The sequence below is a fragment of the Lissotriton vulgaris genome, chromosome 2_1 (genome assembly GCF_964263255.1).
Source record: "Lissotriton vulgaris chromosome 2_1, aLisVul1.2, whole genome shotgun sequence".
Lineage (NCBI taxonomy): Eukaryota > Metazoa > Chordata > Amphibia > Caudata > Salamandridae > Lissotriton > Lissotriton vulgaris.
The window spans coordinates 1,409,998,476-1,410,024,159 of record NC_141687.1 but is presented as its reverse complement, the minus strand read 5'-3'; the positions used below and the strand labels follow the sequence as shown (position 1 = coordinate 1,410,024,159).

At 45.4% G+C, this 25,684-nt stretch overlaps 1 protein-coding gene across 2 annotated transcripts in view; it reads right to left on the bottom strand.

The window, feature by feature from the left end:
- Window positions 1–25,684, bottom strand: part of ALG9 (ALG9 alpha-1,2-mannosyltransferase) — an 810,763-nt gene that overhangs the window by 463,029 nt on the left and 322,050 nt on the right. For both annotated transcript variants that reach the window (XM_086957174.1, XM_086957175.1), the window contains one exon: window positions 12,304–12,433. In XM_086957174.1, the coding sequence (XP_086813300.1) occupies window positions 12,304–12,433 (130 nt within the window). The remainder of the gene's footprint in view (window positions 1–12,303; window positions 12,434–25,684) is intronic.

Here is a 25,684-nt window from a genome sequence, read left to right as displayed (position 1 = left end):
TACAAGTGCTTTACACATTGCCTCTGAGATAAGCCTGGCTGCTCGTCCCAAGCTACCAAGGTGGGTGAGTAGGGGTTATTTTAGAATTGTAATCCCCCTTACCCTGGCTAGGAGGAAGGGTCCCTACTTGGACAGGGTACCGACCTGCCAATCAGAGACCGCAATTTCTAACTTATGTTAGAACTATATATATACTCACACATACACACACACATACATACAAGGTGCGCGACAAGATATGCCCCATTCTGTTGCTGTATTCAATATAAATCCTTGAGAAAATGAAAAGTCCTTCTGTGTGCAGTCTTTCCTTCTAGACAAGGTGGGCGAATTTGTGGATCTACGAGGAGGCAGGAGGCACCTGACTACCTCAAATTAAGACTGCACCAACCCTGCGAGGTGCCAGTTACAATAAGTGTCACCATCCTGGATTAGATTTGTAAATTTGTAAGTCTCTCTCTATACCTGCATATACACACATACATTGAAAGTCATATTTAAATATTTTAAGCAAACATGGGCTTGTGTATTGCCCCAAACAAAACCTTGAGGAGGAGGAGGAATGGGCGGATGCGAAAATGGTTGACCAGGAGCTAGTGATACCGGTGAAACAATTAAAGTATTTTCACATAATTTATTTTGCCTCAGAACATCCCCACAGTATAGGCAGAAGCCAAACACCGACTTGTTTGAGATGCAGAAGTGGAGTGGGTATTCCTTCATATAGTCGGGGACTTCCCACTGATTGGCACACACTGGCTTAGAATAAGTAACACTCTAGTGCAAGTGACTTGGTGCAGTCTGCCGATCAAACTAAACCAGACACTACTGAGAATAATGTCTGGGGAGGAAGGGGTGGAGCGAGACAGAAACTGGTGGCAATAGGTCTATTGATAGCTAAAAGGAAAATTGCTAGTACATGGAGGGCAACGTCCATTCCCAATATAAAAGACTGATCAGAGCCATGCGTTTCAGTGCTGCAGCAGAAGAAAGGAGCAAGGGGCTTCCCTAGGAAATACACCAGAATATCGGGTCCTTGGTAGGGCAAATTATAACAGGGGTAGGCCTAATCCGAGATGAATGGCAGTATTGCTGGCTGTGAAGGTCGACAAAAGATAATGTTGTATGTAAAGGTCAATTCTACGTTCTCATGCGCTCTTCAGTGGGGGTGGAGCTGCACTCTTCATTGCTGTTTTGGGTGATTTCTTGTGTTTTTTGTCTTATTGAAAAAATGGAAATAAAAAGTTCTGGAAAAAAATACCATGAGAGATATATTTGTAGGGTTCTTGGTAGGTCTTGATTAACTCCTTAACACATTCGCTGCAGATGGAAAGTTGACTACGACAGTGAGGGAGTCCACCATCTCCCTAAACCCAAAGATGGGTGGAGACCTCAAACTTTACCCCATGTATAGGCCTAGCGGCTTGATGAATGTTGCAGCTGAATTATTAGTTAAAATGCTCGTAACCAGATTTGAATACCTGCTCCTAGAATTAACACATCCCAACTAATCTGGGGTCATCAAAGATCGATGATGCATGACAGTGTCTGATGCAAGGTCCACCCCGCTGGGAAGGACAGAAAAGGAACGAACACCTGCGGTACGAGTGCCATTAAACACAAACAAGCATTTGCAATGCAATCGATCCCGCCTTTGGGACCTTACATGTATTTAGCTATGCAGCACATTAGCCTGGGTGCTGAAACATCTACTGTTCTTTAACATGGAGGGAACGTAAGCACCAAACTGCGGAACACGCCAGGTACGGGAACACATGGAGAGAAATACTGCCTATCAGCGGGAAATTGTATTGTCCAAAGCTCTCTCTTTAATATAAAATCAGCCCCTTTGGTGGTCATATCACTGAAAATACAAGATTTTAAAAAATATTATTGCCTACGGGTGCTCGTTGAATACAAGTTTCAATAGCTTGGAATCTAGGGAATGCTAAAGTGATTCTGGTAATTTACTGACCTCTGCTGGTCATTTTGTATCAAGAAAGTTAAATAGAGACAGTTGCCAGAATTTCTTTTTTAAAAAGAAAGACCCTAATTAGAAAGCAATTCTGGTATTTTACTGACCTCTACTGGTTGTTTTCTATCAAGACAGTTAAATAGAGGCATTTGAACAGAAAAAAGTCCCTAAGCAAAGGCGGAAGCAGACAAGTCCTAATGCTGATCTCCAGATTCCACAAAATATATACAACAGATCTTCCAGACAGCGCTGTCTAGGCTAGACCTAAAAAGACATTTAACAGGATGGCCACCATTTCTTTGCTAAGAGGCAGCAAACAACCAGCCGAGGATCATATCTATAGTAGGATACTATGTACACATATATGGAACCTGTACAAATGGTCAACTGTTCCTTTAAAATAGGAGTTCAAGCCAGGAGCGCCCCTCTCTTCATTACGCTTTGTCTCCTCAGTCCTAAAGCGCCCCCCCCCCCCACACACACACCAGAGTTGATAATGTCCTTCAGGCTGTCGTATACAAAAATATCTTTATTTGCAGATGGTGTCCTGCTCACTTTATTATCAGAAACCCCCTTCCCACAGCTACAATCTCAGTTACTTGAGTTTGAAAATCTAGCTGGGTTGAAAATCAGAGATACTACATCAAACCCTGACTCAGGAAGAGGTAAAAGTATCAAAGTCTCAGACACTCTTTGCCTGGGCAGCTCGATATGTTAAGTACATAGGGGGTAATTTCATCCTAAATGTTTCAGACGTTTACAGGTACGTTTACCGGTTATTTCTGTGGCCCATTCGTAATGGTTTCAAATGCTGGGTGGCTCTATTCCTCTCCAGGCTAGGCACAATACATGCTAATAATATGAATGTCCTGCCCAGGGTGCTGCTCCCTCTTTACGTCAGGCCCTTTCTGTCCTAATAACGAAACAATGTTTTGTAGAGTGGAAGAGTTTGGGCCTTAGTTTTACCTGGGAGGAAGGTCAACCACGAATAGTCCATAAAATCCTGTGTAGTCATAAATATAGTGGGGATTTGGGACTCCCAGACTTCTTGATGTTTTATAGAGCAGCACAACACATGCCCTTCAGAGCCCCAATAAAATGAGATGAGACATTTACTTAACCTTGACAGATGGAAGCTCAACCAAGATAGCATATCCCATAACCATCGTGAACACTGCTCTTAAGCTCTGGCACGTATTCATTTGAGAATGGGCCTAACCACATATCCATCACCTCACACCACTATTCACCGTAATCCCTCTTCCACTCCTACAATGAGCCCTTGCACATTTGATGAGTGGAAGCAAGTTAAAGGCTTTGCAATATCCAATATGTTCCACAAAGGTATTTATACATCCTTTAACTTTTGCAGATTATTCACCTTTCAAATCTCCCTGGGCACCAGATTGGATCCAGAAACTCTTGCAATAACTCCTGAACGAGGTTAGGTGATTCTCTGGCAACTCCGTCCCTCCTCCAGAAATGACTATACGGAACGATTACATCGGTTTATTCATTGGTCTTATCTGCTCCCTCAGATGAGGAACGTGAACAACAGGCGTATATCATCGGCAGTGAGCAAAATCTAACTTGGAATATTATTAACCCCTAATAATGCACTCCATAGAAAGGGGGAAGGAATGCTAGCGGTGAGGAATCTGCCTATAGATAGAGCATCTAACAAAGAGTGTTACCTAAAGAAGTAACACATTCTTGTGCTGGATACGTCTAGCTCCAGATTCCTCTCCTTCTGAAACAATACCAAAGAAATGCCTCCTCCTCGGAGGTGAGTCGGAGAATTTACAGCAAGAAATCCTGCAGAATGGACCAGGCAAAATACCCTTCGAGCAGACCAGAGAATGGATACAATACTGCCTGGTGAAAGAATTAAAAAGATGTCCACATGAATGGCAGATGTCTAAACAGCGACACCCTGAGCCAGGGCTATAGCCTTTGTCTTGGTGGAATAAGACTTAAGACATTTCCACGCCTGAAGCACTGAGCCACAACATAATGCTGAGTATGCAGAGATTAACCCCTTCCATGCTGATGACGGAATCGCTCCGTCATCAGCTACAGTTGAGCTGTGCTGATGACGGAGCGGTTCCGTCATGGCCCGGCCGCCGCGCCTGCGCGGCGCTGATTTCGCGCCTGCGCGGGCGTTCTAAAGAGCGGGGCGGGTCATGACGGAACCGCTCCGTCACCAGCACAGCTCAACTGTAGCTGGTGACGGAGCGGTTCTGTCACCAGCATGCGGCGGCCGCGCGGCCGCCCCGCCCCTTTAGCGCTGCGGCGGAATAGCCGCCGCAGCGAAGGGGTTAAGGGACATATGCATCAACACATTTTCCCATTGACACAGAATGGGCAAAACCCTTTGATGTATCTGGCCCTAAGGACATACAGGAGCCACACTAGTTGGAAACATTCATCCACAGAAGCAGGGAGGATGGGAGGGTCGGTAAGGAATCTACAGCTAGAGAGAGTCTCAGCCAGATAAAGTGCTACCGAAGATAAGTAAGATGTTCATCAGATAGACTTCTAGTCCAAGATTCCTTATGTTTCATTAAATACCGAAACAATACGTCCTGGAGGTGGGTCTGCAAACAGATTCAGAGCAGGAAGTCTCCACGGACAAAGTGCCCATCATGACGGACCGGATTGTCTAAGCAGTAGTGTTTGGTGACATGTAGAGAGATGCCCATGGGCGGGGACTCCGTGAGCTAACGCAGTGGTAGCAGACTCAGGCTTCTGAATTAGCCAGCAAGCCCTCAGGGGGTTGCTTCTTAGCCAGTGTGGAGAAGATCCTAATGCAGAGTACAATCCATCTGGAGATGGTCCATTTCTACACAACTTTCCTTTTCTTTGTTCCAGTGAACACAATGAAGAGTTGATCACCAACCCAGTCCTCTTTGGTATGATCTATGTAGAATGATAATGCTCTTTTTGGGTCCAAACGATGGAGTCTCTCCTTTTCTATGTAAGGGTGAAGCGGAGCAAAGAAGGTTGGCAGTGCCATGCTCTGACTTTGTAAAGAGGGTCACCACTTTTGGCAGGAACAAGGCACATGATCAGAGAACCAGTTTGTCTAGAAAAAAGTTGGTGTAAGGATGATGCACAGGGAGTGCTTGCAGTTTGCTAAATCTCCTGGCTGATGTAATGGCTGCTAGAAAGGCTGTTTTGATGGTCAAGAGATGCAGAGGGCAGCTATGCGTGGGTTCAAAGAGCGAGAACATCAAACATTTCTAAATTAAGTTCAGGTCCTATTGGGGCATGATGAAGGTTTTGGAGGAAACATGTGATGGAGTACTTTTAGAAAAGGAGCAACAACAGGTGACTTGAACAGGGAGGGCTGATCCGGCTTCCATAAGAAAGCCGGTATTACCAAAGGATACCCTTTAATTGTGCCCAAAGCAAGCAATGCAGGACTAACAATAGAACAAATAAGAACATATTTGAACATCTCGGACAAAGATACAGAGAAGGGATCAACATTTTTGGGAATACATTAAGCCACAAACTTGGCACAACTGCAGGTGTATACTGTCTTGGTTAAGGGACACCTGACACGACATTGTAGACTTCTGAAGGGAGGTCAAAGACTATCAGCTACAGCTGCTCAATCTCCATGCATGAAGAAGGAGTGTGCTCAGATTGAGGTGCAGGACCATGCCCTATTACTATGATAAGGAGATCAACCCCAAAGGGCAGCCTGATTGGAGGACCAATGGTCATGCTCAGGAGTTCGGGATACTATACTCTCTGTGCTCAATCCCGAGCAACAAGAATGACTTGGACCCGGTCATCCTGATTGTCTTTAGAATTTTGGACAGGAATAGTATTGGCAGGAAGGCGTGCAAGAGGCCTGAAGTCCACTCTAGACAAAATGCGTCTCTGAGCAAGAGACGTTTTGCAAACTTCAGCGTGCAGAAGCACTGACATTGCGCATTTTTGGAAGTGGTGAATAGATCCAGCCAAGGTTCTCCACAGACCAGAAAGAGACCTCTCACCATCTCCGGGTGGAGACACCATACCACTTGTTGCAATACCACATGGCGGTGATGTCCAAGAACACCTGAACTAGCCTTTCCTTGATGGAAGGAAGAAAGGCTGTCAATGCCAGGGGAATCGCTCTCAACTCCACAGATTGAGATGGAGCTGAGACTTAACCGAAGATCAGAGCCCTCTGATCGCCGCCTCTCCAAGAGGGCCACCCCAACCCAGGAGTGAAGCATCTGTCACCACAATCAGCTCTGGGTGGGGAAGGGAGAGAGGTCTGCCGCGGACCCAATTGTTGTTCGTCAGCCACCACTGCAGATGTTTTGTGGTTCCCTCCAATGTCTAGACCAGGTTGGAGAGATCCCCTGATGCAGCGCCCACTGGGACTTCAGGTCCCACTGCAGAGCCTGCATATGGCAGCAGCCATGTGTTACGAGCAAGATGCAGGAGGCCATGAGACCCAGCAGCCTCCAAGTCAGTCACACCAAAATGCAGGAAAGAGGCTGAAAATTCAGAATCATAGCCTGAATATCCTGGACTCAACCCTCCGGAGGTGGGAAACGACTGCCTGGGGCAAGCCTGCCTTCAATAGCCAGTCATTGAGGTTGTGGAAGACTAGAACCCCTGACCTCCACAGATGGGATGCGACCACCGCCATCACCAAATTCAGAATCATAGCCTGAATATCCTGGACTCAACTCTCCGGAGGTGGGAAACGACTGCCTGGGGCAAGCCTGCCTTCAATAGCCAGTCATTGAGGTTGTGGAAGACTAGAACCCCTGACCTCCACAGATGGGATGCGACCACCACCATCACCTTTGTGAAAAATGTAAATAAATGTAAATGTTTTGTACTTGTAAAGCGCACAGCTACCCGGACTGGGTCTCCCGGCGCTTGTACTCATACCGCTAAGGAACCCTTCCTGGCTTTTTCCTGTGAAATGTCCACTCCTGGGCATCCCCAAGGTGAAGCCAGGCATCCCAGCGCTGTTGGGGCTGTTGTGGAGATTTAGCAAGCTATTGCCCAGAGTTGCAGCGTGGGACCCATGATTAGAATAGGCACCGAGGCGAGAAATCAGGTCCAAGGAATTTAGAGCTCAAGACCCCGCCAAGACCGGCAGAGGCGGGAATTGAACCCTGGTCCCGGGCCAGACCTCTGCATCAGGGTCTGCCGCTCTAACCATTGAGCCACACTTCTCCACCCGAGGGACGCTGTTAAGGCCGAAAGGTAGCACAGCAAACTGAAAGTGCTTGTGACTCACCGTAAACCACAGGTAACGGCTGTGGGCAGGCAGGATGGATATGTGAAAAAGGCATCCTACAAGTCCTACCAACCAGTCTCCAGGGCAGACAGGACCTGAGCAAACATGGGCATCTTGAATTTCTCCTTCTTCAAGAAGGAGTTGAGAGGGCATAGGTCTAGTATAGGGCAGAGGTTTCCATCCTTTTGGGCCACCAGAAAGTAGCTGGAATAGCCACCGCAACCTACTTCTGATGCAGGCAACCTTTCAATGGCTTTTTTGGCCAAAAGAGCCTGCACTTCCTGACGGAGCAGGGAGAGGTGGTCCTCTGTCAGTCGATCTGAAGATGGTGACAGGTGGCGGATTTCGGTGAATAGAAGGGTGTAAACACCCACTGAAAAATTTGGAGCACCCATTTGTGTGAGGTTATGGGCTACCAGCGGGGCAGGTGGTGCTTGATACTGCCACTGACCGATTGCCTGTAATGTTGAGGGGGCAAGCTAAAGTGTTTGGAGGCTGTGACTGCAGGAGGGTGGCAGACTGGGTGGGCCTCTGGTATTGGGACACAAGGGTCTTGTGGGAGCCGTATTCGCAGTCACGAAAGGACTGGGAAGCCTGCTGACCTTAGTGGCTGGGTGGGAATGGATGTAGTTGGTAGCCCCTACAGTAACAACCAAAGGGGTAAAAAGCAGAATGGGGCTGGCTTGGGACCATGAGGAGTCCTAACGATTGGACAGAGGTGCTGCTGTCCTTAAAGCGTCAAATCTGCCACGCTGCCAAAGAAGGGCATGTCCTTAAGGGATGTCTGGCTATTCCCCAAAAAAGCCAGTAGATCTCAGCCAGGCATGGTATCAGAGTGCCACTGACGACGCAATCGCTCTGCCTAGGGAGTCGGTCGTATCCAGTGCGCAGCATATAATGAACTTTGCTGAGTCCATGCCTTCGGCCAATAGCCTTGGTCAGAATGGCTTAGGCCTTCTCCGAGACCATATGCAATACTTGCGCAACCCCCCAAACTGTGTGGGAATACCAGCCCAAGAGGCACATGGTGTTCACTGACTGCACTACAAGGTTAGCGGAAGAGAACATCCTCTTGCCGAAGGTGTGCAGCATTACTGGTGATGGGGTAGGGTACGTGCTTGGGTTGACTTTAGATGTGGGGACCTGCACAACCATGCTCTCTGGGGTGGGGTGCTGGGTGAGGAAAGTTGGGTCCCCAGGAGCGGAGCGGTGGCGGTGGGATATTTTTCGGTGCAGAGAAGTCCTTGTGCAGGACTTGCCCCATGCCCTGAGCAGGACATCTGAGAAGGCTTTGTTAAAGGAAAGGAGACGTCTGTGGGGGCGCTTCCCAGCTGAAGCAACTCTATCAAGACGTTTCTTTGGACTGTTATCAAGGGCAGTGCAAGGTCCAGGACTTCAGCCACCCTCCTCACCACAATTGCAGATGAAGCCCCTTCCTTTGTAGGAACACTAGGAGGAAAGACTAAGCCAGTGACTGGTGAGGTGCCCAAACCACTGGCATCCAGAAGTTCCTTGTACTGGTAATATTCTGACTCCTCCATGTGGTTAAGGTAGCCATAAAGATCCTCTAATCCTTCACAATCACACTTCCTACAGGGTCTAAAGAAAGAAGTAGGACCTGGCTCCGACTCGTTCAAGTTCCGGCCGGTGCCACAGTTGACGTCGGATGACGACAGTCCAGCTCCGTTTCAAGAGTCCGGTATAACAATGAGGTTGGAGCTGCTGTGGGGCTATGGCGGCACAGGGAATAACGTCACTAGAACGGGCTCCGAGGAAGGTCACAGACTTGCGACCGGAGCTGATCCAGATCCAATAACGGATCTAAGGGGCCCGAATGATGCCGAGGGCATACCAGTTGGCGGGAATCCAGTGAGGTCACCTGCTGAACCCGTGGGGCCCCTTAATTGACAGGGGTTATCAAGCTCGGGAAAATCTGGGAGGCATGGAGCGGACCAAGACTCCGTGGCTGGCGCAAGTGATTGGTGCCCAGATTGGTCATCATTCTCGCACTTTATCTGAAGACTTAGACCTGTGCGGTGAAGTTGAAGAGCGAAAAACTCAAAAAAGTTGACAAAACAGTGAAAAAAAGTTTTACAAATTGGACTTTGGTAGCTCTCTCTGGATCTGCGCAGACGGCTTTGAAAGAAAAGAAATGATATCAGTGCACTGTTGGCGAAGCCTATTTAGGCATCGCACACGTCACATTCGGCATTGATGACGTGGGAAAGATCAACCCCACTTACTGGAACATCTCTTTGCTCTTAGTCGAATAAAGGAGCAGGTTCTTAACCTGTGGTCCGTAGGCACATTGAGTCCGTGCCACCAATTCATGGGTTCTGCGACCATTTAGAATATTAAATAATATTAGCAGATTAATAAAGTATACATCAATGTAGAAGCACAATGCAAAACTGAAATTATTTAAATGTTCACTAAAGGTGAAGAAATTTGAAATTGGTGGCTAAACATTAGGTTTGTATCCTTAGCTTGATTCATGGGAGCAAACAGCAAACAGAATAATGTATGGATGATGGGTGGGATGGCTTTAATTGAAGCACCAATAAAAAGAGAATGCAGTAGGAGGAAAAAAGAAAAAGTAAGATGTTAGAGCCTAACATATCACTTCGCCTTTTAGAATTAAAAGCTCAAATCTTCCCAATAAAATTTAAATTTTGAATGTTCTAGATTTGTTTGTAAATGAAACAATTTTATCATTTCTGTGCTTCTTTGATGTATACTTGTTTCTTTATTTTCGTGTATTTTTTTGCGGATGCAATTGTAGAAATTGCTTAGGCTGTGATCCCCGGCTTTCAGTACTGATTCATTCGGGTTCCCAGATTCCAGTGACGATTCAGTGGCAGGCAATGAAATCAAAAGGTTAAGAACCGCTGGTCTAGATGGCTCTCAAAATCCTTCATCGCACATATAAAATAATCAATGGAACAAATCCTAAATATTTGTCCAACATGATAAAAATCCAGACTTAAGGATTTTTATATTCCTTCACAGCAGACTCGCCACTTCTAGAAAATATTTCTTCTTTTACCAGGTCCCATACATTTGAAAAACATTACAGCCTATTTTAGCTCTTTTATCTGGCTGATCAGTTCCCTTTTGTACTGAATAGCACCTACTGCTGATTGGTTATGTAGTGCATACTTTTCAGGTGTTCATTCTCATTTTTGGATTACTGGAAGGTACTCAACTTCTAACCTACTGAAATATTTCCATTTGAGAGGTAGATTTATAGGTGATCAAGTAACCAATAAACCCCCCACTTTAGTCAAATTATATATTCAACCCCTCTAAGACACGATCTACTGCGGATTGTATTATATGAAACATGTACATGCACCACGTTTTCACGCTAAAACCATATGTCCAACAGTTCTAATCCTTTATAAAACAAAAGAGCTGGATTCAAAACAAGTCTATAACGGGTACAGCTGACCTCTAACTGTTAAGTCACCTCTTCCGGTCACGGGAGTGCACTGCAATCCATGCCCATACTAAGGAGCTTTCCTCTAGGTCCTTTCTCTATCAGACATTGGTTAGCCTATACTAAATGTGACGAAATGAGGAATGCAGTCCACCTTTTTTAAGATTAGTCTACAGTGATTATGAAAACGAACCACATTTCGATTAGGCAATGCAGCAATTCTGACTCAGACTTCTTCAAACAAAAAACCATAACGTTTACACAAATCTCCCTGTCACAAAATAATATGTAAACATGTAAAGAGGCTAAGGGTCAGTCCCATCTAATGGAATTGCAAAGTGATCTTCACTTATTGCCAGGACCAGCAAATGAAGTCCAGAGTGGTGATGCCCTTGTGTAGCAATGGAAACTACTTTCAGAGCACTAAAATAACCCCGCACAATCCCTTGCTTCACTCTTGACCTTAAACAGAACGGACGACAATGTACAAGTCACTAAATAAGTATATTATTTCTGTGTCTTTACATCATTCTCTGCACTAGGTTTCCTAGCTCGATTCAGTTTGTCAGGACACCATGTTCCGATTTTACCCTACACCTTACCCACACCTAATCTAAATCCATGTTGCTCCTTCTGCACACACGTCACTACACTGAAACCCACCTACATTTCCTCGGGATTTAGGTAAGTGTCCTTCCTTGAATCAAACCACTGCATAATCTTACCACTTCACCCATAATCTTCCACCTTCAAGCAGAACCATCAAACACTTTTGTCTCCTACATGAAGAGGTATATGTCTCCAAAGCTCCACACTGCATGATCAGAGTGCATCATGAGTTCATGTACTGGTTTCCAATGCCTACTCAGCACTCTCTCTCACACAAAGAGGGAAAAAGGAAGGCAAAATTGCATAACATTTCTGTTATCCCTAAAATCGATTTAAGTGAATTAGCAAAAAATTTAACTTGGCTGAAACTGGTAGAACTGTTACAGATGATCCATTTTCATCAAATCAATTTCCCTTAATTTTTCACTTTGAAATGCAAAGACCAGATTGAAGAAAACAATCTAGTAAACATCCTTTTTAGCAAAAACAAATCCTAAAACCAGTTTGTCCCTCCATGTCCCCCACCACCACAAAAAGTTATATTTCCTGCCCCTCCCAAATCATCATCTATCTTTTTCCAAGGAGAGGGGCTTCACACGTAAACCTCTTACAAGCCCTGTTTGCTCCCTCCACACGACCCTCACACACTCTCCATGCTCCTTCCCCTTACTGTGCCTTTTTTGTCTTTTTACAAGGGGGATGTCCCCCTTCATGTCTTTTTTTGCCTGTTCACATCCTCTACCTCTATAACTCCCACCTCTATGTTGCCACTGACGCTTTTGAACCTCCGCTCCCTTGCTTCAAGTCTATCTATTCCCTATTCCCCTTTCGCTCTCTTGCCACTTATGTTGTGGAAATAGATCAAAATGAAAGAGCAGCAAAAATAAATGCTTTCTTATCTTCTGGTCCTACTTACAAGTAGATGTCAATCCTAACAAAAGTTCAGCTCAAGACACAATGTTATAATACTCTCATTGAATATGTGGTTAAACATGACAAGATGTGTAGCCTGATGGTACCAACCTTTAAATAAAGCAATGGAGCGCGAGAGAGACAAAAGTCCAAAAAGGACAACTGTCCCAAGAGCCAGCCAGTTGGATGAAATTGTATAGTGCTCAGGACGATATCTCTGGAAGAGGTAGTGGTAACATTTCTGGAAAAAAAATATAAGAATTAAAATACTGACTAGGTGCTGCTTCCAATATTCACTTGGTACACAATGTTCAAATTAATTTTTTATTTCTTTTGATTACATCTTATGGTATTTTCTTATGATGTTTGCTGGAGTGTGGAGAAAAATGAGCCGGAGGAAGAAGTTACTTACCTTCTGTAACAATCTTTTTGGTGGATAATCTAACTGCAGATTTCTCACTTTGTGAATATTCCCCAGGCATCAGACTAGATTTGGAAACTTTAAAGTAGTATTCCTGTGTGCCAGTAGGTGGTGACAACCTCGTCCTGCTCCAGAAGTAACAAGATGAGCCACATGTAAGCACCATGCATGCATGCTCTGGAACAGACAAGCTGAGAAGCATGTAAGCACCACCCAAGTGTGCTAATGTCAGTTGCTTTGTCAGACTTTTTGCGCCCTCAAATGCAGAGCCCATCTGCAGATTGGCACGTCCAATGTGCATATGTATACATTGGACCATTTTATATGGAAAAGGAGTCTGTTCACAGAATGAGGAGTCTGGAGGGTTAGTGAAAAATCTGCGTTTAGGTGGAGGTAACACCAGAAAGATCGCTATTGAAGGCAAATAACTTGTTCTTCTGATGGGTACATCTAACCGCAGACTCCTCACCTTGTTAATAGATACCACAGCAGTATCTCCCCAGGTGGTGGGTCTCTAAACTGGCTCAGACCAAAAAGTCCTTCAGGACCAAACAGGAAAAATGCCCATTTCGACGGACCTGACTATTAAGACACTAGTGTTTTGTGAACGTATGAACCAATGCCAACGTAGATGGCTGACAAATGTCCAGGACAGGCACTTGGTCTGCCAACATAGTTAGTGGTAGAAGCTTTGGCTCTAGTGGAATCAGCCCATAAGCTACTGGGGGCTGCTACTTAGCCAGTGATTGACAGATCTTGATGCAGAGAACAATCCATAAGGAGATGGTCTGTTTTTGCAATGCCTTGCCCTTCTTTACCTGCAGAACCATACAGAGAGCTTATCGTCCACCCGATGTTCTTTGGAGCTATCTATAGGAAAGCTTAATGTCCCTTTAGAATCTAAAAGATGAAGTATCTCCTCCTCTTTAGAGGCGTGAGGTGGAGCACAGAATGCGGAGAGAGTGACAGCCTGGTCAACATGAAATAGAGAGACCACTTTTAGCAAAAAGAAGCTTGGGTCCTGAACACCAACTTATCAGGGGAGATTGTTGTATAAAGTGGGTTAACAGAAAGAGCCTGTAGCTCTGGTGATGAGGAAGACCGTTTCAACGTTGAACGTCTCAAACGACAACTGTACAGCAGATCAAAAGGGGTGCACATCAAAAAAAGTGAGTACTAAATTTAAGTCCCACTGTGGCATCACAAAGGGGTTTGGTGGGCATAAATGTTGCAAAAGATCTCATGATAGAAAGTGATTTAAATAAAGAAGGCTGATCCGGCAACCGCAACAAAGCTGAAAGAACTGACAAATAGCCTTTCACAGTGCCCAAAGCAAATCCTTCCAGGGCCACAGACAAAACAGACAGTAAAACTGTATACAACTTGGCTTGTAGTAGTTCAGTCTGTATGGTGCAGCACCAAGCCACCAATTTGTCCCAATGACTGGTGTGCACGAATTTGTAGAGGAACGCCTTGCCACCAAGATGACATCAATAACCTAAGTAGGATGGTCAAAAGACGTCAACTGTCACTGCTCAACCTCTAAGCATTGAAAAGCAAATTTTGCAGGCCTGGGTGAAGCACCCTGTCCTGCACAATTGATCAGAAGGCAGATACCATGCCTAAGAGTTCTGGGGAACCAGACTGTCCTGGCCCAATCTGGGTCCACAAGGATGACTTAGGCCCGGTTGTTCCTGATCTTCTTCAGAACTCGGGGAAGGAGAGGCAGCAACAGGGAGGCATACTGGAGTCCCAAGCTCAAATCTAGACTGAATGAGTCTCCGAGAGTGAGACATCTTGGAAACTCCAAGCCGCTAAAGTGTTCACATTGAACATTTTTGGTGGTAAAGAAAAGATCTAGCCCTGGTTCTCCCCACTGATGGAAGATGTCCTGTGCTACCTCCGAGTGTAACTGCTATTTGTGGTCTTCTAGACATCGGCTGCTGAGTGTGTCTGCCCTGGCATTTAGAAATCCCACTATGTGTCTCACAACCAGAGAAGGTCCCTGGTGATCCAGTTGCTTCCAGAGGCGAGGAGCCTCTTCAGACAGGACCCACGACCCCAACCCGTCCTGTTTGCTGCAGTACCACATGGTGGTGGTGTTTGCCGTGAACACCTGCACCAGCCTTCCTCTGACTATGGACTGAAATGCATCCAATGCCAAGTGAACCACCCCCAACATCAAATCTGGTTGGAGTAGGGAGAGGGGTCTGCCACAGATCCAACCACAGTCCAGTAGCCACCACTGCAGATCTTTTGCAGTCTTTTCTGAAGTCCGGATACAATCTGACTGATTCCCCAACTGCTGTGCCCACTGGGACTTGAGGCCCCTGCAGACCCTGCATGTGCTATCTGACATGTTTGACCAGCGTGATGCGGAAGGCCAACAACCCCAGCAGCCTCTCAGTCATCTGCACTTGGATCCAGAACAGAGGCTGAATCATCAGAATCTTAGCTCGAATGTACTCAACTCTCTGCTCTGGGGGGGGAGGCAAGAAACAGCGCCCTATTCAGAATGGGTTTGCATTAGCATTTTAGGATTAATATTTTAATGAATAAATCATCATTTTTATGTTAGGTTTGATAGAGATGCTAAAATAATATGATTAAAGTTGAAACGATTTTAATTTGATGTGCAGAAGTGTGTTCATTTATGTAGTTTAATTGTGCACATTTTCATACATTTTTCATATTCGTTAATACGGATGCTGCTTGATGCTGCAAATTACACTCATGTCTTCCCACTCCCATCGAATCCCCTGTGATGACTTCTCTCCCCACAGGCTCTACAGAATAAGAGGCACGCTGATATCAAAATGTATTTTATGTATGTTGCTAGGCCTAGTACTCTTCGGTTAGTGTATGATGTATTGTTTTAAAAATGTTGCATTTAGTCAACCTTTCTATGACAATCTCTTACTGAAGCCGCTGGATGTTTTCTTAAAAATGGGATAGTGCTAACGCCTAATGTTATAACATGGAGTTCTCTCATCTGTGGAAAGGAAATGATACATGGGATCACACCATGCTGAAACTGTGGTTTTGCTAATTTTCTAAGCAAAATCTTTGTATAACAACCCCTTGATTCTGGGGGTCAGCCAGGGATTTCCCTGAACATCTATTAGTTAGGGATACTGTCTGCTCCTCTGTTGATTTCTGCTGTTCATTGGGACTTGAAATAATTCTAATTTCTTAATAATTTATTTTGTATTTGAGCCTTCATGTCATATATTTTTCATTTCTCTGTACACCTTAATTGAGATTTTGCAAAACAACCCTTAACTTTATTTAATCTAGAATTCAGTTACTGAGTGGTTCCAGTTATTTACTTACAGCTCTTTTACACAAATTATGGGCATGATGTCAAGGAGGGTGTTCTTTATCTCAAGAACAGGGTGATGGAGCAGAGCTTCTAAGTTAAATCTGGCTGATTTAAATGTAGGGGTGCATTAAATGTGGGGTTCGGGGTCCTTCTCCCACAGCTTCGATGAATGGGAGAATAAACAAAGGAGTTAGGTGTGGCTTAAGCAAGTTGGCAGTGAACCCCAATGGTGTTAGAAGGTTCGATATTGCCTAGAGGTGGATGACCGGTAGACAACGGCCAGTCATGGAGGTGTTCACTTTTGGGAACACATGAAAGCACTGGTGAGACCAAAAGGGAGCACTAAAAACTGAACATGCTCCTGGCCCACTGTAAACTGCAGGTGGTGCCTATGGGCCTGCAGGATAGGCTAAAGGAAAAAAGCATCCTGCAGGTCCAACGCCACCATCCTCTCACCGGGTTGTAGGGCAGGCAAGACTTGGACTAACTGGCATTGTCCCTACGCAGAAAGACATTGAGAAGGTGGAGCTCTAAATAGTGATGAAGGCCTCTGTTCTTCTTTGACACAAGGAAACAGCAGGAGTAACATCCAGCTCCTACATTTGATACCAGAATCCTTTCTATGGTCACTTTGGCCAAAAGTACCTGCACTTTCTGCTGCAAGATGGACAGGCGGTCCTTCGTCAGCCACCCTGAAGGTGGTGGAAGGTGCAGCCACTTGGAATGAAATGGGAGGGCATAACGCTGATGTGCAATCTGGAGGACCCACTTGTCAGACACGATGGTTGTTTGCCAGAAAGGAGACGCAAAAGAGGTTCTGCAGCAGCAGATGCTGGAGGGACAGGGGACTGAGCTGCATATTGCCCTTGATGCCCTGGGCATTGTCTTCATGAGTCACAACCTCGGTCATGAAAAGGGTGAAAGGCCTGCTGAGCTCGTGTTAGGGTCTGGTGTAGACAAAACTGAAACCTCCTATTATCGGAATGGAGGGAAACAAATTGCTGCTATATTTGTCTGGTGGTAACAGACAGACACAAAAAATATGCTGTGTCGCTGCTCTCTTTAAACCATTCTAGTGCCTAATCAGTTTTGCAGCGAACAAGGCAAGTGCCATGAAATGGCATGCCCATTAAGGAGGCTTGGACATCTCCGGAGAAGCCTATATATATTATCCAGGCACAACGTCACACTCGTACCCATTGCCCCACCTCAAATTTTGCTGCATCGCGCTCATCCCGGATAGCTTGAATTAGGGGCGTTCGGAGGACGCCCGGCACTGCTGGTAAAACATATGCCACTTGCCCCACAGGGCATGGAAATAGCAGCCTAAAAGACAATTGGTGTTTACTGATCACAAAGCAAGTCTTGTAAAGGTAAATATATGCTTGCCAAATGTCTCCATTGTATTTGACTAAAGGCCAGGTGGAGTGGTAGAGAAGATATTTGGATTAACTTTAATGGTGAACACCTGCACTACCAAACTCTCTGGTGTACGATGTTGTGTAAAAAACTGGGTTGTATGTTGATGAACGAATGCATCAAGTGACCTGTTTATTAATTGGTGGTCCCAAACAAGGTTTTGCCCAAGTGCCCAATTGGGTATCTGTGAGGGCCGTATTAAATGGCAACAGAGGTTCTGTATGCACGTGGTAATGTAGGCCCCTAGTAAGCTGGCCCGGCTGCTTGGGCCCTGTACCAGGCCCCAGTATGGCCACCAAGAACCTTGGCTTTTGGTTGGACCATGTGCTGACCATGGAGACCCAAGCACGGAAGGTGGCAGGCACATGCTTTGGACTACAAAGAATGCTTGGCAAGATCCTTATGCTTATCCCTGCACAGTTAAGGGAAATGGTCATGCATTCCTTGGTCACCTCACAACTGGATCACAGGAATTGGCTCTTCTTGGGTGCGCCCAAATATGTGATTAGAAAGTTACAGGTAGTTCACAACACTGCAGTCAGACTCCTGTATCAAATCCCAATGAAATAATCAGTTTTGGCTCACCTCAGAAACTTACACTGGCTACCGATCAAGGCAAGAATTAGGTTCAAAGTATTTTGCCTAACCCACAGAGCTACAAATAATAAAGGGTCCAGCAAGATTAGGAAGCTGGTGTGCCAACATCTTCCCAACAGATGTTTGAGGTCAGGCTCTGAGCGCCTGCTACAAACCACCATAATAAAAAGGGCCAGATGCGGTGGGAGAGCTTTTTCCCGCGAGAGTTGAGATTTACATCCGCAAAGGCAACATTTAGAAAAAAATGTAAAACATGGTTGTTCACCGAGGTCAACTAAGTGCCTGTTCTCCCACTGTCATTTCATCAGTCCACTGCTTAGCGCTGGGAAGCCTTTGGGTAGCCACGCGCTCTATAAATCCTTTTAATATTACTTGACCATGCAGAAGAACCACCAGTAGAACCTTAGTCTTCATCTCCATAGTTGGGAGTTGTAGGTCTAATACATCTGCCGCCCTTTGCACAATGATGGCGAAGAAGGCGCTTTTCTCAGTAGTGTCTGTAGCAGTTTTGTTTTTTGGGGGGACAAAATCATCCCTTTAATGAACATTGTCACTGCCCGAGTCAGTGGCGAAAAGACTGTGCAAACTTTGAGCACTAATGCGTGGTAAGGTGATAATATCAGAATCTGAAGGACAGCCAACTGGCTATGCTCCAGTGGGAGTTGGGCATAGTTTTGGTTGAGGTCATGGAGGATTCTGCTCAGGTCAGAAAGCACAGTACGGTGCAAAACCACATCCAGCGTCTGCAGCCTTGAAACCAGTGTTAATGCAAAGAGAACCCGGTGCCGAGGGTGGCACCAAGACAGAAGTCGACACCATAGCCAGTGCTAAACCCAAAGTGGGTTCAAGGGGCACAGATGACACAGAGAACAGACCCGCCGGCAGAAGCCCGACTGAAGGCACCTTCAGATCACTGGGGGCATGATGGTACGCTAAAGGAACCAGTTAAGTGCTGAAAATGTGTAGCATGGCCTTCCTGAAGGCCTCTACTTGCAGACTCAGAAATTCAGGATGAGTTGATATCACCTCTAGTGGAGATCAGGAGCGGAACCAGGCGGCACACTGATGCCCTTGCAGCCTCGCCGGAGTCCGAGAGTGGTGCGAAAGTGCAAATCCCTGCTTACACTGCTTATGCTTCTGTAGAGTTTGTTGATCTATATGTCACTTTATGAATTACATTTATGTTTATTTACATTGTAATTGCAGCCCTGATGAAGTCGATGTGTAATAATTAACACGACGAAACACGTGTTGGCTGTTTATTCAGATGACTACTGTATGTGGATACTTATGAAGTTTGAAGAATAAGAACCATCAAAGAAAATAAAATCATCCTTGATTGGAAGGACTTGAGTTGATTATCAATACTTGGATTACTAACCTGTGACTGTGTCAACTTACAAACTTTATTGACTCTGAACTTTGAATATTGAATATTTTGAGTGCTCAGGGAGAATTATTTAGTTTCAAGACCTACTTAGTAGGTTGTGGTGGGTGTTGGTAACCACACCTTTCCTCTGAAGCACCAGCAAGATACTTCGAAATTAATACAATACCCTTATTTTGCTGAGTGCCCGTTTACCTGGGTTACCTTTTCTTTGTTAAATGCTTATGCTTCTTCTTGGACTTGAATTAAGACTTTTACCATGATAATGAATTACCATAGGAACAACTTTAGGAGCTGGACGGGGCTTTCCTTTGGACTTTGATCAGTCATGGCATGAAGTCTTCTACTGTTTCACAACACATAGCTTTGCCTCACAGTCCGATATGGCCTTTCCATTCATCTGGGCAAAGTAATTACAAACCCTGCAATCATGCACCAAATCCATTCACCACAGACATAACGAGTGAGGGCCTGTCTTCGACATCTCTTTATGACAGTCAGAACACAGCTAGAACTCTATAGTCTTAGGAGGGGACCTTTTCTCTAGCACACTGCAATATTGTGCAAAAAGAAAAGGTATTGAAAGACCTAGGAGTAGCTCTGGATCGGCATCTGACGGCGTGGAAAGAAAGGATCTGCCATCTGAAGGCAAGGGTGGCACTTGTATGCGGCTTCGCTTGTCACTTCTGTGGCGGACTGATGTCAACGCAAAGCCGCACAGCACTACCAACAGGCATGCAGAAGCACTACTTCAAAGTTTCAGGATCCAGTATGACGCCTGGGGAATATTCACAAGGTGATTAATCTGCCGTAAGAAGTATCCATCAGAAAGAGAATAACATAACACATTTTACAAGATAAAAACTAAAGGAGGTATGCTGCAACTTATACAACAATATTATTTCAATGCACTTAAAATAGAACAGAGCTTTGAATGTTACAGTATAGATAGCATGCAGTACTACTTAAGCTACAAATCTTATGCCATTGCCAAAAACAGACTGCAGTTCAATGCACACATAACGCCAATAAAACTGCTACTAATAATAACAACAACATTAATAAGAATCATTTAGGCAATAGCACAAAGCAAAAAAATAATTGGTTCTAACTACTTTACTAATAGGTATTATTATTACTCAAGTCAACAATGCTTTTTTAATTGACCTATTAAGGAGTACAAGTTCGTTTGACCTCAACAGTGTTTACATCTCCAATCTGCATGCGTTTGCAAGGACACTGTAGTAAGGAAAATAAGGGAACCCCAATAAAAGTGAACCTGGGGTGGACTAATGTTTTAGAATAATAATGGTTCTTATGTGGCCAAAAAGGTCCAAGGAAGGAAGCGGTGTTAGAATTAGTGACGATGCTCTAGAGTCGCGATAGATAATAAATATCACAGGGAGCGACAAGTAATATGAGCAGAGACATATAAGTCAAAATAACATTTGTTATTTATTTTATGTAATTATGCAAGGAAAAAATCAAATGCTCGCGCTACAGGAACTGGTTATATCCAGTATGACATTCTCATGCTGTCATTAACGGTGAGAAGCAGATCCGGGACAGAGCGAGCCTTGCCGCCGGTCCGGACTTTCGATTTGGATCCTCTGGGACCAGACCATATATGAATATTACACATCGTAATAATTCACGCACCAATAGCCACAATGAAGGAAACGGATGGAAATCTGTATGGCTAACAGATTATGAAAATTGAAATTATATGAGAAACTCGCACATATTCACAACGAGAGTCTCGCTAAAAGAATTCGCTTCCTAAAACCTCCAAAGGATAGCCCGGCCGGGTCCTTTTGGAGGCTGCCACGTTCCCCTCCCTTACCCCACCGACCAGTCCTGATGAAGACCCGCGTAGACGCTTCAAGAGCGCGACACTAGGGTTGAAACGTCGACATTCCATACCAGTGGACCATACTTACCAAAGACTCTGTATTTAGAACTGAATAATATGGTGTACAGAATGTTCTGAAAAAGGATTGTGTATTTGGTCACGCTTCCCCTTCCCTAATCCCCTCCTGCCACATGACTTTGACACTGTATATATTGTATGGCACAAAATCACACTGAGCACCAACTGTCAAGAATTACCACTTTATGCACTATTGTTTGAAACAGACAGCCCTTTATCTTTATATGTAAATGATAGTACTTATAAATGAAGACAATTTATAAAGTACCTTACTAACTCTTCAGATGGTTTGGATTCCTGTTTCTATGACATAACTTGCAATTGTCTTTTTGATTAAATCATGTTTACAAATAATGAATAAAATGTGGATAACGAGATATAAGTGAAGAACTTCATTGCACCCGAAAGAACCGATTGTCTATCATTATCAATTCTGCCCAGGTTCTTAGGGATACTGGGTCACTCCATTGTGACCGAACTTGAAATGCCTTGCATGGCATTCAGATGTTTCAATAAGATAGCACAATAAGGTAGTGGAATATTTTAGTAAGCAAAGCAACTATTTAAAACTAAAAACAATACCACATATTATCATTCTCATAATCTAACACACAATGTCAAGTCTATATAACTTTCCAAGACTAAAGTATCTAAGTTTGAGGTTCTTTATTAAAATAAATATACCTTCACACTATTTAATTTAGAAAAAAATTACCATTTTAAAGGTTTTGGGGAGATAGTAAGATGTTGATTTCATGCCTGATTCTAAAACTTTGGAATCTATTGAGTTTGACCCAATTACACCAAATGATCTTGAAAGCTGCATAGATTCTGGTTCAGGTGAGATTAATAAATGACATGATTTGATAGTTTTATTTTTAAAAAGAGTATTCCTTTTCCGTTCGCTCTTTGAATAGTGGACACTGGTCACAAGCAGGTGCCAGCTGACTAATTTCAGGTGAAATTTCCTCTGGCCCACGATCATTCAATGTTTTGTTCCCCACTTACCCCCCTTTATTAAGCTCCTTGGGCAAATGGGAAGGCAATTCAAGGTTTAAGTCACCTTCACACTCCTCCAAAAATGTTCAGTTGCCAACACCGCTTCGCTCCAGACAAGGCTCAGATACAATTCCTGAATCCAGTTATGGGTGAGGCTCGGAGCCCAAATAGACGTGCCCAGAGAACACTTTCAACAGTAATCTCCCATGGGCCTGACTGGTTTAGGTTGCTTGTTCCCTACATACCTCCCTTTATCAAGAACCTTGGGGAGAAGTGCAGAGCCAATACATAAGGTAAAACATTTGCACATTTATCCAGAGACAGCTAGAAAGAATACAGAAGTGCACATCACGTATACCAGGCAGTACAGTATGGGCATATAATTATACAATATATGTTCCCCATATGTTGCTAGCCTGTTGATGTCAATACAATAAGAGAAACATAACAATCAAGTTTTGACATTTCAGAGGAGGACATTAAGTAGGCTGTGAGAGGGCTCCAAATGTCTTTTGGGCATGCTGACATCTGTAATTCCTCAGTAAAGAATTCTAGCTGCTCCCTGCATTAGACCAATCCAGTGTTACAACTTAAGTGTACATTTTGCCCCCATTTCATAGCTACTCTCCGCTTTGTGAGCAACAGTGGAACTGCCACAAACCATCTGCAAGCTGGTTGGAGTGGTTTAATATAATACAGAAGGCACAATTTTGGGGCAAAGGGACCATTTCTGACAACATAATTGTGAGGGCATTCGTTATCTAAGTCCAGAAATGGTTAATTTGGGGTCAAGACCAAGGTAGGTGAAGAAAATCAGCTTGTTTCGCTCTGCACCTGGAGCAATTTACCTCTGCTATATCCCATAATGTGTAATGTGCTTGCTGGAGATATTGTAAGTGTATAATGTGGAGATTGAAGTTGGAAGTAAACATGCCTGTAAGTGTACAACAGAATCCCCATCCCTCAACAGTAAGGGGTGTGCTTAGTACTGCACTTCATTTGTCAAGGGCATGTTGCCTGTCAGCAGGCCTCTCCTTCAGAGTGGCACTGTAGAGTGTAATGATATATGTAATGATAAGGCGGAGACGGAGGTATGTGAAAGTTAAGAGAGAGGGGTTTGTGGTTGATCTGCAGAAAACTCCAGGAGTGAAATAAAGGATCCACCGGTGAATACATCCCCCATGGCTGTAAGGCAGATATCTTTCAGTAGAGCCAGAGTCCCAGTGTCTTGCATTATAGACAAGTCCGGTGGTGTGTGAGTGGGAGTACTGGGGCATAAAGTGGTGTGTTTTTGGCCCAGGCACTGAGAGTTTGCCACACCGATGTACATTTTACTGTGTTCATGTCTGAGAGGGGAATACCCATCCTTTTTCGTGGCAGAATGGTCATAAGGGGGAGAGAGTGTGCATCATCTGACCTGACTGCCAAATGTGGAACATAGTCATGGGGTGGTACCAAAAATGTCCTAAGTGTGCTTGGGCACATAGATAGTACAGATATATAAATCTAGGGCTTCAAATCCACCCTGTGCATATAAACGTTTTAGTGCTGCTCATTTAATCCTCGGTTGTGTGCCCACCCATGTTAGGGTTATCATATGCGATCTTATGGTATTTAACAAATGAAGAGGCAGACAAACAGGTAAAGAAACTGCCGTAGGACAATGATTTTTAGAAGAGCAATTATGTCTGCCAGTGAGGGTGGAGCTTTCTCGCGACCAAGATGGCCGCTTGAGCCTCTAGCTCCGTAACATCGTTCTCACATCCGGCATATATCTGACAGCATTGCATCCTTCTAACGAGCACACTGACAAGGCTTGCTTTCCGGAACACGCTGGGAATGCAGAGGTCGAACTCCGGCTCTTCTACTACCGGGATCGATGAAGCTACGGAGCCCTGACGCTGCCCGTCTTGCAGGCCCTAGATCCCCGGGCTAGAGTTGGGTGGCGCGGCAGACTTCGACTAGCGCTGTGATGCTGAAACGCCTAGGGCGCTAGTGCCGCTGTGGCGGCCTGGGGGGGTCTGCTGCAATTTCCCCCTTCGTGAGCCCCGGCCCGCTGAGACACGCCTGGGGGAATGTCGGAGCACGGGGAGACGTGCGGCTGTACGAACAACCGCCCGGAGGACTTTGGAGCCGGCTGACTGAACCTGCGCGGGCAGAGAAACAGATCTCAGCGCCCACAGCAACCGATGGGATAATTCCCTCAGAGACTTGGCCGTGAGTACGGGACCTACGTAGCGATTTCCTTACGAAGTGTGTTCCTCGCTGTGGCGCCATGAGATCCTGAATGCCTGGTGTGCTTGCTACCCCTGGGACCCGCCATCTTGCCCCGCGCGGACCAGGCGCGCTTCGCCCGGCCCTGCGCCGTGACACCGTGCAGGAGGTCAGTGTTCGCCGAGCCTGGATTGGTGGAGATCTGGACGGCGTAAATGACACTGGGAGAGTGCAGACTGTAGTACTAGCTGTTACATGACCGTGGTGGTGCGGGATCCCTGAGTCTGTTGAGCTGCCCCTGGCACAACCTGCACACATATGGTGTGCATGGAAAAGAGAGATGCATTCAAGTTGGAGTAGGCATAAATGTGTGTTGTTGCTCTGCCCTTTACAGCGGTACCCTAGCTTAGCCTTGGGTGTATGGTGAGGCGCAGCGTGGAGCCCCTGCGGTGTTACATTGGACTGAGTGGTACATATGGTGACACCCAAGGTGCAGCGGTGTAACTGCTCTCTGGCATTGGAGGCCTGAATTGGGCACGCAAACCCGGACCCAACACACTGGCACGCTGTCCTGTGCTCCGGTGGGTGCAACTGCCGTCGAGTGCTGGTAACCGGGAGTAAGACTCCAGCGCCACTCTGCTTGGGATACTGCCCATTAAGACGACCAGCACTGGAGCTGCCTTGAGTGCCTCACGGTCATTCTTTTCATATTGTGTTCTGGGCTCCAGTGCTACGGAGTGAAAGAGTTCTGCCTGGTGGGCCCTTCTGATTGCGATAATGGGCAGAGTAGACAGAGCGCAGCCCAAACTCTCTTTTGAACAGAAGCGGTCGAAATCACATGACACCTCTACGGATGAGGCTGCCAGTATGCAGGTCCCCACGACTGAAGACCCCAGCCCTGACATCCGGTGCATGCTTTTGGCCATGGAGAAGAGCCTGCAGAGCGGCATCACCTCCCTGGGTACGAAAATGGACGCTTTCTCCTACAGGGTGCACAGAATGGTTGAGCGCTTAGACAAACATGCTGAATGATTGCACATGTCAGAGTGGAGGCTTACGGAGGTGGAGAAAGCGCACACCACGTTTGACACCGAACATAAGCAACTTGGGAGAGTCCTGCGTGTCCTTCAAGATAAAACAGAGGACTTGGAAGCACGTTCTCGTCGCTGTAACCTCAGAATCACTGGCTTCCCAGAGTCCACC